This window comes from Solanum lycopersicum, chromosome 8 (assembly GCF_036512215.1).
Source record: "Solanum lycopersicum chromosome 8, SLM_r2.1".
NCBI classification, from domain to species: Eukaryota; Viridiplantae; Streptophyta; class Magnoliopsida; order Solanales; family Solanaceae; genus Solanum; species Solanum lycopersicum.
Genome location: NC_090807.1, coordinates 56416385 through 56431471, shown reverse-complemented (window position 1 = coordinate 56431471; position 15087 = coordinate 56416385). Strand labels below are relative to the sequence as shown.

Sequence of the window (15087 nt, the reverse complement as noted above, 5' to 3'; positions counted from 1 at the left end):
ATCTATTAATAAATTTGATTACATGAGTGGATACCTAAGACATTAAGGAACCCATGCGACTTTACAGAATTGAATTTGAGTGAGTAGAACACCCGAAAATGATCTTAGGGAAATTTTAAATTTGCTTACTATTTCCGTACAAGACACTTTGGCGGGATTATTCCTTCCAGGGTGGGGCCACAATGGACGATTGAGGCCTCCATAGCTAGACATGCGCGATTTAAGTCGGGAATAAAACCTTAAAAGTATTTTATTCTGTACTTTTCGACTTTGTGAGATAAGGAACGATCCTAGGTGTGTTCTTGACGGTTTTTGAAACATTCTTAAGGCTAAAAGTAAGGTTTTAACACCTCGAATCCATGTTTCGATCTGTAGAACTTAGTTTCTTGGATAATTATCGGTGGGGAGGATTTTGATAAGGAATTATGGAGAAAAAAGCCCCTAATATGGGTATGGGATCATGAGTTTGGTCTTGAGTCGTTATAATCCGGATAATTATACCTTTGATTGTTGATCTTTGCATATAAATTATTGTTTGTAGACGTAGAACAATCGGAAAGAATTCAAAAAGGGGTGATTCAAATGCCATAGGGAATTTAAGGTTGGATTCGAGATTGGTGATAGTTGTGATTTCATGTTTTGTGTGATATATGTTAGTAATTGCTTCATTGTAATGCATGTATGTATGTTGATGAAGTCTATTGATCACACCTAATGTAACTAAGTATGAATGAGGACCTACATAACATGAATTATCTCTTGTTGTATGATTATGAGAATATACATTGAGATTCTGATTGTGGTTTCTTGAATTGATCAGGTGTTGCATACTGACATACTAACTTGACTCCATTGCCACGGTCTGGCATAAATATGAGATCAATTTCCACATGTTGGCATAAATATGGGATCGATTGCCACGTTCTGACATAAATATTAAATTGGATATCACGTTTCGATATGATAACAGTTTGGATATGGATTCCATGAGAGAACCATTAAATTGCATTCCATGAGAGACATTCACTTGATGTAACTTTATATTTTGAGAATTGTGAAATTGTACTTGTTCGTAAGTGTTTACCTTGTTGTAATTCTATTGTATGTTGTGACTACTGGAATAGACGTGTGATCCTACCAGTATATTGTGGTTGTATACTTACACGCCACTTGCTTGATCTTTGTTGAGCACAGGGCATCTTTAGGCAGCTATTAATATACCTCAACTAGGTTTCTATTGACAGTGACCAGATTCAAAGGTGAGCCAGTTCTTTCTGGCTGCCATGGATTTTTCTTGTTTATGTCCACTCTTTTCGGACTCAAACTATTTGTTTAAGGTTTTGTTAAGTTTCGAGGTTGTATCCCTTGCTCTTAGAATTATCGTTAATAGAGTTTTGGTACAATGATTTACAGGTTCTAGCGTTGTTCTTCCGCATTAGTTTGGTTAGTAATTTGTTTAAATCTTTGGAGATTATGTAAACTTTGTATTTTTATTGTCATTCAAACCTACTTTCGTATCTCTAAAGGCCTTAGTTTTCATAAAATTTGTCAGTTTGGGTTGTTGTGATAATTCTTCCACTGGAGAGTTAGTGTGTGTGTCAATAACGATGGTCTGGGTCGTGACAGAATCAAAATATGACTAAATTGAGATTCAAATCAATCATTCGATTACTATAAAATAATGAATCAACCGAGCTATTAACCTATAGCTCAAGTCATTAACCTAATTATCGATTCGATCGGAAATTTGTACGTCTTTATCTTCAATATTTGATAAGAGATTATCCCAAATGTATGTATACATAGAAAATTAATTAATAAAAGTATAATATATATAAAAAATTACTGTAGATTATCAATTCACCCGATAACAAAAAGTGGTCACGGAGACCAAACTATAAAGCAATAACTCGAGCTATTAACCTAATTACTCATTTATCCATTCGAATTATTGATTTAATCGAGAACTTAAATGTCCTTATCTTTAGTATTTGACAAGAAATTGTCCAGGATATGTGTAAAATTATTTTTAAAATTTTAAAAGGAAAATAAATCACTTAAATTGGGTCGAGAGAAGGTTTTAAGTAAGGAAATCCTCTAAGATTGTAATAAATAAAATAAAGTAGGTATTTGATAAGCATTTTCCACCTTTTATTATAAAAAAAACATAAAAGAATATCACTTCTATCCTATTGTCTTCTGTATTTTCACTCTTTTTCTGTTTCTTCGTCTCCCTGTTTTTCACTCTTATTAAATTGGAATTTCTATGTTTCTTCCATTTTTTCTCCACAGATCCAAACCCTAATTCTATAAAAATTCTGAGTCATCGGTGAATGATTATTTGTCGATTGCTCAAATTTCTTTAATTTCTAATTCTATTCTTGAGAATCTCCTGAGTTTTAGCAAGCGGAAGAGTCTAGATAAAAAGAAAACTCTTGATTGATAAAGGTAGACTTAGGGTTTTCACAAGTTGATGGATGATCAATATACATCAAATGTGTAGCGGTGCGCGCAGAGGTTGTTGATCAATTGTTTTAACAGAAGAATAGGATTGCCAGTAGAAAAACGAGGATGAGGATAGAATGTGGAGGAAATAGCACGCTTGGAGAAAGGAACAAGAAGAACAAAGAGGTAGTATTGGTAGATATTAATGAGGAGGAGAATGTTGTGAAGAAAATGAGTGAACCAGATAAGAAAGAAGTAGAGGAAGGAGTAGGGGTTTTGAAAGACGAGGTCGGAGAAAAGAGAATGGATGAAGATGAAAATGGTAGTCGGAGCGGTGATAAGGGTTTAGGAGATAAGGAGGAAGGAAGCCTTGTACGACTTCCAAAAAGGGTACAATTTTCTTCTCTCTTCTTTTTGTGTCTTTGTCTCTGATAATGTAGTATATGCATACTATTTCAGTTTTTCCTCATTTAATTCAACAATGCTTGAAAATTTGTATTGTTTAGGTGCATATGTTCTTTTACACCATGCTTAGGCCTCCTGGTATTATATTGTTTCATTTTTTCTATTTTCCCTCTGTTCTTTGTTCTGTGATCTTATTTTTTATGATAATGAAAAGTTGAATTTCTTATGTTTTGATATGTAGTAGGGTATGTTTTTTTGGAGGGGGAGGTTTGGGGGCAAGTTTATGCGTAGGGGAAATTAGCATGACTTTTTTATTATTTTCTTGTTGACATGATCTCTGATAAGGTTATGCGCAGGGGAAGTGAGTACGATTTCCCTTGTTGTTTTTCGTTGACATTGTCTTTGATACGGTTATGCGTGGTGAAATTAGTATGATTTTATTTTTTGTTTCTCATTGATGTGGTCTCTGATAAGATTGTGCATAGGGGAAATGAGTATGATTTCCTGTATTATTGTGTACGGAAATAAATACAATTTTTTTGTTATTTTTCCATTGATGTGCTCTCTGATAAGCAATGAAGGTTGTGTCTAATTGTCTATATATTTACTTTCGTGTTGAAAGATTCATATTGAACATTGCAATTATGGTATTTCCTTTTATTATAACAGATCCAAGTTGGTGAATCACCACCTTATAAGATTGACAGAAAGCTTGGTGAAGGAGGATTTGGTCAAGTATATGTAGGTCGTCGATTAAGTCCACCACATCCACACGAAAGAAATGGTGCCGGAGCTATAGAGGTACCTCTATACCCCTCGACTTCCAATAGGATGAAGATCTCTTTGATACTGCTGTTGATTGATTTATTATATTTGGTTTTAGGTTGCCTTAAAATTTGAGCATAAAAGTAGCAAAGGTTGCAACTATGGACCTCCTTATGAGTGGCAAGTCTATGAGTAAGTCTTTTTACTCCCTTTGTTATTTTGTATATATTGTCATGTGATTGATGGCATTTGGTGTTTGTGATAGTACTCTTGGTGGTTGTCATGGGATACCCCGTGTATATTACAAGGGGCGTCAAGATGATTACTACATTATGGTATGTGATTTTCTTATTGTACTATAAAGTACTTTATGATTGTCTTACTTTAAATTTCATTTTCAATCTCTATGAAATTACAACAATGCTTTCAATAAGTGCAGGTCATGGATATGCTTGGTCCTAGTTTGTTGGATGTGTGGAACAACAATGCTCATATGTAAGCTCCATTATATATTTATAAAATCACGGGGCCTTGATAAAGAAATATCCTGAGGAGATGGTCCCTGAAATTCATTCTGTTGATTCTTACAATGTCCATTTCAGGATGTCTATTGAAATGGTAGCATGCATTGCCATTGAAGCGATATCCATACTTGAAAAGTTGCACTCTAGGGAGTAAGTATGAATTTCTAATTATCATCCTACTACAGACTGAAATTTATCATTCATCTTAGGCAAAAATTTTCTATCCTGAAATAATATTGTAATGATGGTGCTATTGTTCTGCAGGTATATACATGGAGATGTGAAACCTGAAAATTTTGTTCTTGGAAAACCTGGAACTCCTGATGAGAAAAAACTATTTCTGGTTGACCTTGGATTAGGTATGACATGGATAAATAGGCTTATATCATTAAAGAAAATGAATTCAACAACTATTAGACATTTCTTTACATTAAAATTATGCAATTATGATCATGTTTTATTATTTTACAACAATTTAAGTGTTTACGTGTTCGAGCGTTGCAGCAACTAAGTGGCGTGATACTTTTAGTGGTCTTCATGTTAAATATGACCAGAGGCCTGATATATTTAGGTACAGTAGTTAACAATTATTCTTTATATGCATGTCTTGGTTTGCAATTTTGAACTGCATTCACTGACTAGTAAAAAAATTATTGCTTAAGGGGAACTTTAAGGTATGCTAGTGTGCATGCTCACCTCGGAAGAACTGGAAGTCGGAGGAATGACCTAGAATCGTTGGCTTACACACTCATATTTCTGCTCCAGGGTAGACTGCCTTGGCAGGGATATCAGGTTAGCATTTTCTTAACTTGGAACGCAACAAAGGTAGATATAATGTTAACACTCGTGTTACGACTCACACCATCGTGATTGATATCCACACTAATTCTTCGGTGGGATACCCATTCATACTAATTAAATAACCAAGAACTACATAATTTATTCAAAACAAGACATTTAAAGATACGAAAGAAGGCTTAAATGACAATAAAAATGGATTTCCCATAAATTCCAAGGGTTCAACTAAACGAACGAACTATAACGAATATGGAAATTCAACCCCTAAAACCTGAATATCATTGTACTAAAACACTATTCCTAAGTGTAAGAGATAATGATACAATCTCGTATCCTAAAACATAACAATATTTAAAGAACTAATCTAAGTCCAAAAAGAGTGGACTTAAACAAGAGAGATCTATGGCATCTTGAAAGAATTGATTCACCCTTGAATCCAGTCACGATCAGTAGTCACCTAACTGAGGCCTATCATTAGCCGCATATATATGTCCTGCACTCAACAAAGAAAGAGCAAGTGCAGTATAATACACAACCATAATATATTGGTAGGATCACACGACTATCACATTAAGCACAATATATATTAGAATTACAATGAGGTAACATGACAAGTACATAACATATCTACACATTAGTTATCATTTTAGAGTAACATATAGTCTTCCAATATCAATAATCATCAAATATGAAAGTAATCATCACAAGTAGATTCACAACACAATTAAAAGGTCCTCGCACGGAACACAATTAAATGGTCCTCTAATGGAATTCACACCCAAACTGTTAGTGTACCAAAATGTGATACCTGATCCCAATTAATATTTTGGAACGTGACAACCTATTTAATATATGCGTCGAAATGTAGAACCCGATCCAAGTTAGTATGTTAGAACATGACACTCAATCCAAGTTAGTGTGTTGAAACGTGACACCCGATCCAATCATCATATCAGAATCACAATCACAATCACAATGTATATTCTCATAATCATACAATCAAGTGTTAATTAATTGCATACAATAATATTTTTATACTCATTGACATTAGGTTTGAATAATAGGCTTCATTCACATGCATTATAATGAAGCAATTACTAATATACATCATGGAAAAACTAAAATCAAACCATCACCTACCTCGAATCAAAATTTGAATCCCCTAAGGCACTAATATCTTCCCTTTTTTGGATTTTTCCTGTTTGTTCTAGTTCTACAAACAATTAATATACGCAAGGATCAACAATGAAAGGTCTAATTAATCGGATTATAACAAACCCAATAACTCAAGACCCAACTCATGATCCTAAGATGCATCTAGGTCTTCTTTCCACCATCCAATTCAGTCCAAAACCCTCACCCAACAATATCTAAACAAAAATTTATGTTTTACGGATCAAAAAATGGATTCGTAAGTGAAAACCTTACCTTCAGCACCAAAAGTCATGGAAAACTGTCAAGAAATCACCTGCGGTTGTCTCTTAGCTCTCAAAAACAAAACTTGCATAAATAATATTTTTGGGATTTATTTCCGAGTTAGACTATCCCACTATGGCGGTCCTATTCCGCCATGGCACCTTGCACGGAAACAAATAGCTAAATTTAGATTTTCAAACCCCCATTTCACAACACACCTTCAACCGTTGACATTCATAAACTACTCCTTCACCCTAAGATCAGTTTTGGGAGTTCTTTTTCCCCCGAATTCAATTTTGTGATCATACTGGTTCCCTAACGTCTTAGCTATATGACTCATGCGATCAAATTAATTATTAGATCTAATATTTGTTACCAAATTTTCCTAGACCTCACTAAGTCTGATTTTTTCCAAATCTGTACTAGGCTAGGTAATTTCAAGTTACAACCAAAAAAAATTTTTTGGTCCCAATTCTTTCCTGTTGGTTTTTTATAACAACGAGAACAAGTCATTACAATAGACATCAATTTACCCATCACTCGTCCGCGTGTGACAAACTAGGAAGAAAAGAGTTAAAGCAAGAGTAGATTAGTATATGAATCGTCGAATAATTGAGGATACTTGTCACACACTCTTTTTCTATCGACTTTGGGCTGCTAGAAGCTTACCTTGGATACTTCTCACCTTATCATGATCATCTTTCACCAAATAAACTCCCAAAGATTTTACACCTTCACGACCAAACCACTATATGGGTAATCTACACATCCTTTCATACAATGTCTCAATAAAGTCATCTCAATAGTCAAGTGATGAATATTGTTGTAAGTAAACTTAACTACCAAAAAAAGCGATTCCAAACAACCACTACAGTTGATCATACACATGTATGTAACATGTTATCAAGGACCTTGACACAATCATTGGGATGAATCCTTTCACATTTAAACATGATAAAATTCCGAATTCATAGTCGCTACGATTAGAAGTGAGGATGAACAAACCAACACACACTCATAATACCAAAACAATCATAGTTCTTATTAACATCTCTATCTCACCACATAAATTCCCATGATCTTAATTTATAAGAAATTGACCTTTAGACATCATATACTCATTGAGGGATATGTCTAAGTATACAAACCCTCTAACAACACTATCAAAATGCTAGATTTAGTAATTCTAATTGTAGATTACCCTTATGAACATTAGAACTGGTCCTAATGATCCCCACATTCAATCACACATAATGGATACATGACCTCGATGACAACATGAATATTAACAAACATAACTACGCATTGTAGTTGTTCTATAAATTCTCATAATCAAGGTGGTACATGTAGAACCACAAAAATACTTTGACAACTCTAAGATAACACCAAATATGTCATTAAAATAACCAAATCTTCCCTATATTCCCACTCAACCAAAAGAATATCGCAAGATTGGTAATCTCTCATACAACTAGGGATCCACCCACAAAAATAAAGACACACGTGGGCATAGCTAGAGGATCATACTCACAACCATCATAAACGCTCCAACCATTTACCTTATTATTACCCAACACTTTTAAATGAAACTTTCATTAGGTACTTTAACAATCAAAAGTAATAAATTTTACTACTCAACCTAGGTGTAAGTCTTTTCAAATTCTCAATACCTAATACAACTGATCATTTCTCATCTTACGAATTCATAACTTGACAACATATATCACCATAGATGTAGACTTACAATGAAAAATATAAAGTGTAAATTCAATTATATAACCCAATCCCCTTATCTATAATCATTAGCTTGTACGTTAAAGATTTTTATGAATTCATGGATCTTCACTTATCATTGATCGTATCTCCATCGATCTTACAGTATCATTCGCTAAAAGTTCAATCGCACTCACTACTAATCTCAAAACAAAACAAGCACTTATCATCACACTCGAGCTAATGCATGTATATACACTCATTTCTCATTTTCTTTTCAATAGTTTTAACGAATTTGATAGACCCATGACACTATCACCATAGCCACAATAAAACAAAGGAAATCACACGTCTCTGAACCCAATTATCTACCCTTCTGAAATACTTTTTTAGCCTTTGTAATCAAATAAAATATACTTTCTCTCGCCTCTCTCTAGAGGTTGTAATATATTTCACTATTTTTTTCATTATGACTCTCGCTCTTCTAAATTCGATTCGAGTGGTATCACACCATCTCTTAAAACTTTTCATACAACCACGTTACTCACCAAATATTAGAATACCACAAACTTAGATAATCGCAAGTCGTAGTAACTATACAAAATGGCTTAACCAACAATCTTACTATATAGTTGAATCCCATCACAATCCATCATGAACTCTAAATACCATTATGCCAGTTAGACTTTTATCAACATGAGACATTAAACTTAGGTATACTCATCAAATTCAAAGGACTAATCCAATTTTTATACATGTTTTCTTACTAAAATTTTCAATTTCCTTCGCCCAAATATACTCAATAAAAAACTTTCTTTATACATAAGTTTGTCATTCTGGTATCAATTAACTCCTTTATAGGTTAAAATGAAATCATCAGTCCTCATACTACCGTCATTCTTCTTAACAACAAGACATGAACATTCCACAGGTAAGCACTAAAAAAATAAAACCTTTATCAAGAAGCTCCTGGATTTGAGTGTTAAGCTCTCTCAATTCTACTGGAGTCGTGTGATAAGGAGGGAAGGAAATGGGCCGAGTTTCTTGTTCCAAATCAATGGAGAAATCTATATCTCTATCCGAAGGCATACTAGACAAATCGATAGGAAACACTTCCTTAAACTCAAACACTACATGAATAGACTTAATAGAGGGAGACTCAACCTCAACATCTCGAACATAAGAAAAATAAGCCTAACAACTCTGTCATACCAGTTTCTTAGCCCAAATAGAGGATGTGATCTTAGCTAGCTTAGGCTTGTACAACCCTTCTGACTCTAACCTTTCCCTACCAGGGATCTCTAGAGTCAACAAATTTAGAATTAACATTTAACACATCATAGTATAGAGACAACCAAGTCATGCTTAAGATTATATCAAAGTTAATCATATCCAAAATCACCAAATCAACCTAAGTCTGAAAATGTATAAACAAGATAGGACAAACACGATAGACATGGGTGGTTATGACACTCTCAACTAGGGTAGAAACATGGATAGGGGCATCAAGTACATCACAAATAATATCAAATCCAAAGCAAACTGAACAGACATATAAGAATAAGTAGATATCGAATCAAATAAAAAAATAGACATCCAGGCACTAACAAGAGTAGCACTTGTGACCACTACATCAGACACCTCATTGTTGGTCTTGCCCAAAAAGGCATAAAAAACTAAGCCCTGTCATCTTGACGGGAAACCTACTAACCTAGCAGCACTGCTCCCCTACCTAAATTACCATTTTCCCGGTCTCCATGGCCTTGCAGATTTCCTCTCACATGCCCAGGTTTTCTACAATTTTAACACACTTGATAACTTAACCAAGTAAATAGTATTGCTATTGTAGTAGTCATATCATGACCCTCTTTGATATATACTCAATTAAGAAATCACAGTAGAGATACTAACCTTAATTCATGAAACATAATTTCATTATCTACTAAGCAACCCATAAATGATACGATAACAATACTAAATGCATTTTTCATGTAATGGTGTTCATTATCTAGTGATTCCTTACAAAACTTCATTAATGTTCTCACCTTAGAAAAGTCTTCTAACTTCACTCCCTTCTACCTTCGTCACCAAATAAACCACTTCCTGAAAAGATATTTGCTAAAACAGCTACCAATAAGATTAAATCTACAAATCTGACTTTAATCCCTTCACTACACGACGAATCTGCTCTTCTGGACTAAAGAAAAGTAGAGTACCACATTTGGATTAAACAAAAATTTGCCTTAAAGGTTGCAACAATTACATTATGTTGCTTTATATACATGAACTCATCTCTCCTCCTATCCCTCAAAGTTCAGGATGCATAATTCTCCATACAATAAGTTATAAAATGTTTCACAAGTCATGAGTAGTGCATTTACTAGTCGATACTCAAGATGAGATCACAGATTATAAGTTCACAACCCTAGTCCATTCCCATTTTGGGCGGAACAAATCTACTAATTCTTTGATTCCAGTTAGTAAGAGGGATCTTGACCACCAAAATCGGTGTCTCTCTTGAATTGATATGTCACAAACTCAACCCCAATCACTCTCTCTTATCCATCTTACAAGCAGCTCATGACAGTCAACAAGGAAACCCTAAGAATGAGATTCAGTACCCAAGAAGAATAAAGACAACCTTAATACCATAATAATAAACTCATGATTGTATGTAGTGATCATATGCCCACAGTGAGCCAGAGAACACACCTATTTCCAAGGACACGTTTTCTATTGTTGGTGATGTTGTTTCCACCTTTACAACTCAATAACTACTAGATGCAAAATAGAATGAAGAAATTTGGATACCAATTTATATCACCTAGATACCAATTGGATTCAAGTCATAGCACGAAAGGAGTAGAAACTAAGGCATTTAAGGATATAAAAGTAGGTTTAAATGAAAATTAAAATGGAGTTCCCATAAACTCCAAGGGTTCAACTAAAAACAACGAACCATAACTAATGAAAAATTTCAAACTTTAGAACCTGAAAGTCATTGACTCATTGTACGAAAACTCTAACAATTCGCAAGTCCAAGAAATAGGGATACAATCCCGAAAGCTAAAATATAACAATATCTAAAGAACTAGTCTAAGTCCGAAAAGAGTGTACTTAAATAAGAGAGATTTGTGGCAGCCTAAAAGAATTAACTTTCCCTTGAATCTGGTCATGCTCAATAGTCACCTAATTGTGGCCTGACACTAGTCTCCTGAATATGCCCTATGCTCAACAAAGAAAGAGCAAGTGTAGTATCATTACATAACCATAATGTACTGGTAGGATCACGCTGCTATCCCAGTAAGCACAACATATATAAGAATCACAACAAGGTAAACATGACATGTACAGAATATATATACACATTTGGTATCAGTTTAGAGCAATATAGAAACTTCCAACATCAATCATTACTAGATATAAATATAATCATCACAAGTAGATATACAACAAGATTCAATGGTCCTCTCATGAAACCCAATTCATGATCCTCTCATGGAACTCATACCCAAACAGTTAGTATACTGGAATATGCTACCCAATCCCAATTAGTATGTCGGAACGTGACACCCGATCCAATATATGCACCAGAACGTGGCACCCGATCCAAATTTGTATATAGAAACGTGACACCCAATCCAATATATGCGTTGAAACGTGGCACCCGATCCAATCATCATACCACAATCACTATGCACATTCTCATAATCATATAATCAAGTGTTGGTTCATGGCATACGATCATTTATTCGTACTCATTTATATTAGGTTTGATCAACAGGCTTCATTCACAAATACATGCATTACAATGAGCAATTACTAACATACATCACGCAAAACATGAAATCAAACTATTACCTATCCTCGAATCTAAGCTTGAATCCCCTAAAGCACTTGAATCTTCGCTTTTCGGATTCTTATCGCTTGTTCTAGGTCTACAAACAATTAATATATGCAAGGATAAACAATCAAAGGTCTTATTAACCGGATTATAACAAATCCAATAACCAAAGACCCAACTCATGATCCTAAGGTGCAGCTAGGGCTTTTTTCCACCATTAAATTCAGTCTAAACCCTTCCCAACAATATTTAACCAAGAATCAACATTCTACGGATCAAAAAATGGATTTGGAGAGTTAAAACCTTACCTATAGCACCAAAAGTCGTGGAAAACTATCAAGAAATCACCTGGGGCCGTCTCCTAGTTCTCAAAAATGAAACTTTCATAAAATAACGTTTTTTGGTGATTATTTCCAACTTAAGTCACGGTTGTCCCACTATGGTGGCCCCCATCCCACCACAGCGGTCCCGCCGATGTGGCTTGCACGGAAACAGAGAGCTAAATTTAATTTCCAAACCCCCATTTCACAATACAACCTCAACTTTTGACATTCAAAAACAACCCGTTCACGCTAGGATCAGTTTCGAACACCCGAATTCAATTCTGTAAGGTCGTATGGGTTCCTTAACGCCTTAGATATCCGCTCATGCAATCAAATTCATTATTAGATCTCTCGTTTTTTTTACCAGATTTCTTTAGACCTCACTTACTCCGACTTCGTCCAAATCTAGACTGGGCTAGGAAATTTCAAGTTACTATCAAAAAATTTTCAGATCCCAATTCTTTCCCCGTTGGATTTCTATAACGACGTGAACAGGTCGTTACAATTCGGTCCATATGAACCCGATATGTTTCATGCGGGGCATAAAGTTTTTATATAAAACCCACTGATTTTACATTAAACAGAAGTGCTAGGTTATGTGGTTAAAGAAACTTAAAGGTCGAACGCATAGAGTTTCTTGAACCACCTCTTGAATGTTGTATTACTTTTAATAGCTTGTTTGGTGACACATGATTGTGATCTTTGTAGGGTGATAATAAAGATTTCCTTGTCTGTAAGAAAAAGATGTCAACTTCTCCAGAAACACTTTGCTGCTTCTGCCCTGCTGCATTTAAACAGTTTGTGGAATATGTTGTGAACCTAAAGTTTGATGAGGAGCCTAATTATGCGAAGTATATCTCATTGTTCGACGAGATAGTAGGTCCAAATCCGGACACCAGACCAATCAACACTGATGGTGCACAGAAGGTATACTTGACATCTTCAAAACCCTCATGTTATCTTGAATTCGAAGAATCTTGTAACCCATTTTATGTTATTGAAGCTTGTTTATCAAGTCGGACAGAAGAGAGGACGAGTTAGTATAGCAGTCGATGAGGATGAAGAAACAAAGAAGAAAGTACGGATTGGAATGCGTGCAAGACAATGGATTACTGTTTTCAGTGCCCGTCGCCCTATGAAGCAAAGGTTTGTATATATACTTGTTCCTGATATTTGTTGGTGTTTCATTAGCTGGTGTAATTAATACAACAAGTGCATTGCAATTATATATAGGTATCATTGTAATGTTGATGATACGAGGGTGTCTCAGCACGTTGCGATAGGACATAGGGACGGACTGTTCATCAGTGGTGTTGCTTGTTGTTTTGACTCTTGGTTCTTAGTTTTGGATGAAGGGACTGGGTTCCGATCCCAAATTCATTACTTGTCACCTTCTTTTATTCCCAAGGTATTGAATAGCATTCCCGTTGTTTTCAGTTAAAATAATCATTTCTAATATGTGTGAATATATATAGGAGTGGATTTTTGAGCAATGGGAGAAGAAGTATTTTATTAGCTCCATTGCAGGAGCTCATGATGAGAGGTGCTTAATAGTGATGTCAAAGGGTGAGTGTAATTTTGAACAATCAAGGTACGCAGTTGTTATATGACTGAAGTAAATAATTGATGTGATCACAGGTGGTCCATATGTGCAACAGACGTACAAAGTGACGGAGTCATTTCCTTTCGATTGGATCGCTAAAAGATGGAAGGATGGGTATTATGTTACGTCTATGGCAACTGCAGGAAGAGGTAGATGGGCAGTTGTTATGTCACGTGGGGTTGGCTTCTCTCACCAGGTATTATTATATGGATGGAGAAAGTAGATGGGCATGCAATTGTTATGTTACAAATATAATCCTGTTTGTGTAATGGTGTGATGATTAATTGTGTGTGTATCAGGTAGTGGAATTAGATTTTGTGTATCCTAGTGAAGGGATTCATAAGAGGTGGAATGCTGGTTACCGTATCACATCAACTGCGGCAACCATGGATCAAACTGCTGTAGTTCTAAGTCTTCCAACAAAGGAAGGTGTGAATGTGGCGCAAGAGACAGTTCGTACGAGTGCTTTTACAATCACTCATCTCAAGGTCCTATTTTCCTTTACAATCATTTTCCCTCCCTCTTTCTGGACCTAACTATACGTATCCATCTTACTGTTTGCAGGAGAAGTGGGATAACAACCTTTACATTTCAGCCCTTTGTTATGGACCAACTGACTCTTAACCATCAATCTACAAATTCAATTTCAAAAATACTTCAATCTCAATCTTCTAACAGAAGCACTAGCTACAATGTAAAACTTTGTTTGATTTCACATGCTTTCTGCAGTGAATGTAGCTCAATTTAAGAATTTCTCAGAATTTTGTTCAAGGTGATTTTTATATAAATAATATACAAATAACTAAAGTAAAACATATACAAAATTCTAGATTATACAATCACAAATTGAATTGTGCTCTGAATTTATACAAATCAATCCAACTATACAAGTCAGGCCAATAGGAAGAATCGCGAACTATATTTTCTTACACTATATAGCACTAACCTAATATATCCTAAATCTTTGCTATTCTGCATAACTATTCATACTAAAAAATATCCCATTCTTTCCAGAATTTTTATTTATCTTATTTCACAATAAATACCTTTAAAAAAATTGGCTATTATTTTTCATCAGTTTACCATAACTTGTATCAATCAATCAAATTTGTTGAATAGTTAGTATTATTCACCTAGATTCTAAAATAGATAAATTGAGTTCAATGAGCATTTTTGCTACTTAAGGTAGATCTTCTTAGCAAAACATAAGAAATTAAAATACTTAGCTTCTCATGATAAATTGACCAATTT

At 34.8% G+C, this 15087-nt stretch overlaps 1 protein-coding gene across 1 annotated transcript; it reads left to right on the top strand.

The window, feature by feature from the left end:
- The first annotated feature begins 2215 nt into the window (after positions 1-2215).
- LOC101249392 (casein kinase 1-like protein HD16) lies at positions 2216-14587 on the top strand. The gene is made up of 16 exons (XM_004245344.4): positions 2216-2835; positions 3520-3651; positions 3734-3807; positions 3881-3950; positions 4055-4110; positions 4218-4289; positions 4404-4498; positions 4644-4710; positions 4802-4931; positions 12942-13160; positions 13237-13379; positions 13467-13641; positions 13709-13799; positions 13872-14032; positions 14136-14324; positions 14401-14587. Exons 1-16 carry the CDS (start codon positions 2572-2574, stop codon positions 14458-14460), a joined length of 1998 nt encoding a protein of 665 aa, XP_004245392.1. The 5' UTR covers positions 2216-2571; the 3' UTR covers positions 14461-14587.
- The last annotated feature ends 500 nt before the right edge of the window (positions 14588-15087 follow it).